The sequence below is a fragment of the Nanorana parkeri genome, unplaced genomic scaffold, assembly GCF_000935625.1.
Source record: "Nanorana parkeri isolate BGI_ZX_2015 unplaced genomic scaffold, ASM93562v1 scaffold419, whole genome shotgun sequence".
NCBI classification, from domain to species: Eukaryota; Metazoa; Chordata; class Amphibia; order Anura; family Dicroglossidae; genus Nanorana; species Nanorana parkeri.
In genome coordinates, this window is record NW_017306687.1 from 69,716 (window position 1) to 75,567 (window position 5,852).

Sequence of the window (5,852 nt, forward strand, 5' to 3'; positions counted from 1 at the left end):
CCCCTGAATGCAGGCTGCATACAAGTGATCTCGGCGACATCGCTGAGACCACCTGTACAGAACAAGTGGCAGCTTTAGCAGGGCTAAATGTAGAAAACAACTACCCGCCCGCCGCCCAGAACTGCATGTCCCAGGCATCGGGAGATAGGAATTCCACACCCCTGCTGCCCCACTACTCCCTGCTGCCCCAAGGCCGGGCCTCCGGAGATAGGAATTCCACGCCCCCTGCTGCCCCAAGGCTGGGCCTCGGTTGGCCTTGTGGGAAATCCAGCCCTGTATGTTATACTATACTCCTGTATTACTAGAATGTATTCTGCACGTTGTCTTGAATGGGCTACATCTGATAACATCCCAATCAGGATCTTTATTAGATACATAAGTGTCATAACACATGAGTATTTTGGACAGCTACCAAAGTACCTGACCCACAGGCTACTCCACCCCCGTGTGCTATAAAAATGAAAGCCTAAGTCCAGTTCTGCTCCCTCATTGGAGCACCCCCAATGACTTTAATTTTTTTAAATGGCTGCATACCTTTTTTTTCTTCTGTGTGGTTGGGTGGCACCATGAATCTTCTTCTCTGGTGGGCAGGTCCTGAATGCTGCAGAGACCGGCAGTGGCATGGCACCATTTCCTGCAGCATTTTCCCTGCTGATGCTTGCTTCATGACGTTTCCCCCCAGAGAGGCAGGTCCATGACTATGCTGACTCCCAGGAAGTGGGTTGAACCATGTTGGGCGTCATTCCACCCAGAAGTGGACCAGCACTGGACCTTGGAGCAGTGAGCCTGTAGGGGACACTTATTACCAGCCAACCATTGCAGTCAGAGCTGCTTTTTATGTTTTTAAAAGGCCTGGACTGTAATTTATTAAATCATTTGAATGGAAATTGGCTTCAAAGAAAAACTCAGTTTTTTTAATAATGGTGTGTCCCAAAAATGCACCTTTATTGATGTGTATCCTCGGTCCGGATTGTTGCTTCTTAGTGTTCACTTTTGAAGGTACAGACATTGCTGTATTTACGGTTCTGGCTGTTGTACAGTGCGGGGAGTGTGACCTTCCAAAGTCAACATAAAATGTCATGGAAACATTGATATGCTGGGATCAAAATATGGGAATACTGGTGAAGAAAAGTCACCGGCCCACTAGTTGTGATACCTATACGTCTTTATATTGACGCACGTTCACATTATCACAAAGCACACAATGACGTTTCGGGGCCACATAGGATCCCTTCATCAGGCAAACAATGTCATTATCTGGTATGCCTGATGAAGGGACCCTATGTGGCCCCGAAACTTTGCTGTTTGCTTTGTGATAATGTGAACGTGCGTCAATAAAAAGACATACTGGAGTGTCGGTGACGTCTCTTCTTCTTCTTCAGTATTCACTAACGCAGCACCAACCAGTTGTCACTGCAGCACCCGCCACGGGTTATATTGGGATTCCATGGTAAGAATTGCAATGGGACACGTGTGGAGTACTCTCCTGTGACATCACCAGGCCGTCTGAAAGACTGTAGAAAAAGGTATGTATAGGGTATGAATACCTAGGGCATTTCAGGGACAGGGGGTGGGTGGCGGTATTTTTTCCTACGCTTGAGTTTCATTTTAACGCAAGTAAAGTGAAAAAAAGACCTAGTTAAAATCTCTCCCCCCTTCCTTTATAATAATAATCCAAAGGGGCCATTTTGTTCCTTTTCTTTTACTGTCAAGGGTTAAAATTTGGAAATGTCCTCATCCCATCGACATTGAGTAACTGGCGATATAGGGGTGCATTAATAAACTATTTGAATGGCCGTTCACCCTGCGAATATCTGTGGAGGTTTGTTCTGTGCAGACATGCGCCAAAATGAAGGTTCTTTCTTTACCAGGAAATATTTTCTCAATGCAATGTCACATTATGGGCACTAGATGGATCTTGGGAAGTGGGGGGATCCCTGCCTCTCATTGCAGGCATGGGAGAGCTTCAACATTTTCTCAATAGAAGACCTGGGATAGGATTGAGAATTATTTCTTTTTTTGTTCTAATATCCTGGTGACTGCAGGAAGTGGACGAGTCTATTGGTTTTATCAAATCAGATGAGGACAAAGCAAAAGGAGCGCCTCCATAGTGTAAAATTGATTTGTTAAAGGAGAACTATGAGGTGAGTGCTTTTCACTCACCTCATAGTTCTAGCCGACCTGTGACAATGAGACTGTCACAGGTCGGCTCAGTAGATCGGGAGGTGAGCGAACACATACCGGCGTTCTCTCACTTCTCGATCCTGTCACGGCTCTCTGCGGTGACAGGGGAGGGGCTGGGCTCCCCCCTCCCCGCTCCGATCCGCCAGCGCTGATTGGAGGAACGGACGGGGCAGGTACAGCTCTAGATAGGTAGAGCCAGCTGTCACTCACACAGCTGGGTGGATCTCGACATCGATGTTGGTATCCGCTTCAGCTGCGGCGTCTCAGTATACCGCAAGCTGTAGCTCGCGGTATACTGAGCTTAGGGTGACGGGAGGACGCTAGTTTGTGACCTCCCGTTACCCTAAGGAGAACTATGGAGAAAAGCCCTGACCCCATAGTTCTCCTTTAAGGATAAAACACAGCTGAAGAGGTACTTACAAACCAGCTTGTATAAACGAGCAGAAAGCGATATAATCTCAGGAGACCATCAAGATGAATACACGAAAATAGGGTGAGGGAAAGGAAGTGCTGGTACTAAGCCGAAGCCATCTACACGCTGACCCTCCTTCTGTTGACGCGTTTCTGAGGACAAACCTCTTTCATCAGAACCTGCAGGTTCTGATGAAAGAGGTTTGTCCTCAGAAACCCTATTTTCATGTATTCATCTTGATGGTCTCCTGAGATTATATGACTTTCTGCTCGTTTATACAAGCTGGTTTGTAAGTACCTCTTCAGCTGTGTTTTATCCTTAAATCCATTTTACACTATGGAGGTGCCTCTTTTTGCTTTGTCCTCATCAGATTTTCGGTTTCCCCTGATTGTGAGGAGCTGCCCCCCCTGTATATACCTTTGGAAGACCATTTTCAGGAGCAGTTACTGTGTTTTGGCGCCTGTGATTTTCACATATCTTTACACTGGTTTTATAAAATGTTAGCAGCAGGTAAATAGGAATTAAACATTCTGCACCGCCCCTGCACCAGGTCTGAGCATTACACAGATAGGTGTACGGCTAAAGCTAAACTGTATTTAAAGACAAACTTCTTTTGTTTCTGGATAGAGTGGTGTGGGATTAGAACCCCGGTTGGGTTGCGATTGCCCTGTGTGTCCCCACTGGGGAGATTCGCTATCTCTATATGTCCTGGTGACCGTTGTCACTGTTACTGAAAATGAGGGATAACCCAAAATGTCAAGCTGTCGCCAGAACAGGAATATAGGATATATCTTCCTATGGGGACATACAGTATGTCTAATGCAGGGATGTCCAAACTGCGGCCCTCCAGCTGTGGTGGAACTACGAATCCCATGAGGCTTTGCAAGATTCTCACAGCCACAGACATGACTCCCGGAGAGAGATGCTTCATGGGATTTGTAGTTTCACCACAGCTGGAGGGCCGGAGTTTGGACATCCCTGGTCTAAGGGATCTACCTCACTTTAGAGACATTTCCTCTCACTTCCTGTTGTGTGCAGGACAGGAAGTGAAGGGGAATCTCTCCAATGGGACACAGGCAGGGGTTTTAATCGCTCCCTCATCTATCTAAAATGGAAAAACAAAGGTTTTGGCTTTAGATATACAATAACACCCACAATTGTTCTTTCATGGCCACCGTGAAAACATTTTAACATCACTAGAGAAATAGGGATGTTAATTCTTTACATACTTTGTATATTTCAACATTCAAAGTGTGTGAAACAAACAGTATTGTCACACACTGCACTAGATGTGAATTCTGCTTTAAATGGCATCTAACAGTATGGGGTTGATTTACAAACCCCATTTGCACAGGGAACAGCTATGCGAGTGAGATTCACAGAGCATTACGGCCACTAGATGGAACCAACGAGTCTAGGAAATTCTTCTGCTCCTCACCTCCATCCAGTGGCTATAATGTGCTGCGAATCTCATTGGAAGAGCTGTTCACTGTGCAAATGGTTTATAACTCGACTCCTATGTATTAACAGTCATAATTCACCAGGCTCATCACTGCCTCCAAGCCTAGTTGTCTCTCACACCTATCTCTGCACTATTATCTTCACAGAGACTGCTTGTAAGAGCAGGCCCATGGATCTGGTATTTATAATTGACAGTTCCCGCAGCGTCCGTCCTCAAGAGTTTGAGAAAGTCAAGATTTTCCTTTCCGACATGACTGACACCCTAGACACGGGCGAAAGGGCAACTCGAGTGGCCGTGGTGAATTATGCCAGTACAGTCAAGATCGAATTCTTTCTAAAGACCTTCTTCAATAAAGCTGCGATGAAGAACGCCATCTCTTTGATCAACCCATTGTCCGCAGGCACCATGACGGGCCTTGCCATACAGACTGCCCTTGAGGAGGCATTTACAGAGCAGTCAGGAGCCCGCCCGGCGTCCCTCAGGATTCCCAAAGTAGCAATCATTGTCACAGATGGAAGACCCCAAGATAGGGTGCAGGATGTAGCTGCCAGGGCTCGGGCCTCTGGAATAGAGATATACGCGGTGGGAGTGGACAGGGCAGACATGAAGTCTCTTAAGCTGATGGCAAGTGAACCACTCGATGAGCATGTGTTTTACGTGGAGACTTATGGAGTCATTGAAAAGCTCACTTCAAAGTTTAAGGAATCTCTTTGTGGTAAGTTGCATAACACAGATACACCAAGCCAGTCCATCATAGAAAACTGTTTATATTTGAAGTTATTTTCTGAATGTTGAAACCTTTTGTGATGTTTTGGTGTCTTAATTACAACTACAAAAGTATTGAAGACCATGGACATGGCGTTACACAATCTAGACATTGGGACATACACAAGTGGTTATCCAATGGCAAGTAGCATACAAAAGGTACACGTTGATTGTTCTAGTAGAAGGCCTCTTTTGTGCCTCTTGGGAACCAGTTGCCCCCTTGGTCCAAAATGTGCACCTCACTATCCTTGAAAGCGTGCCTCTTTTCCTTAAAAGAGAACTATGGGGTAAGTGTTTTCCCCCATAGCTCTCTTTAGGATCACGAGAGGACATATACTAACCTCCTCCCGTGACACAAAGCTCAGTATATAGCGAGCTATTGCCCGCGATATACAGAGAGTGCCGCAGCCGGGACGGATCCCAACAATACTATCAGGATCCACCCAGCTGCGTGAGTGACAGCCGGCTCTGCCTATCTAGAGGCAGAGCCAGCTGTGCCCGCCCCCTCCCCTGATCATTCCTCCAAACAGGGCTGGAGGATCGGAGAGAGGAGGGGGAACCCCTGCGGGGAGCGGCGACTGACAGTCACTACTCACTGCAGAGAGATGATCGGGAAGTGAGCGGATCGGCTGCATGTTTCTGCTCACTTCCCGATCGATAGAGCCGACCTGTGACAGCTTCTATGTCACAGGTCGGCTCTAACTATGAGGAGGGGTAGAAATCACTCACCTCACAGGTTCTCCTTTAAGGTGCAGGAAGACTGCTGAGTCTTGAGCTGTAGAATTTGCCCTCCTATGTTGGGCCATCTGTTTGTTGAGAGGTTGTTTTGTCTCCCCAATGTTCAGGTCCTTGCATTCCTCACTACATTACACTGCATAGACCAAGTTACTTTGCTTATGTTTGGAAGTTTGGTCTTTTGGACGTACAATCTTCTCTCAGTGTTTTGCTGGGCCTGGGCACTCCAGCTACATATGGGATGACTATATTACTCCATGTGTTCTGCTCCCCCCCCCCCCCCCTTCTTTATGA

The 5,852-nt window shown here is 46.8% G+C and overlaps 1 protein-coding gene across 1 annotated transcript in view; it reads left to right on the top strand.

Moving 5' to 3' along the window:
• MATN3 (matrilin 3) overlaps nt 1-5,852 on the top strand; it is a 27,161-nt gene that overhangs the window by 5,325 nt on the left and 15,984 nt on the right. Inside the window, exon 2 of the mRNA XM_018559885.1 lies at nt 4,204-4,773. Within this exon, the coding sequence (XP_018415387.1) occupies nt 4,204-4,773 (570 nt within the window). The remainder of the gene's footprint in view (nt 1-4,203; nt 4,774-5,852) is intronic.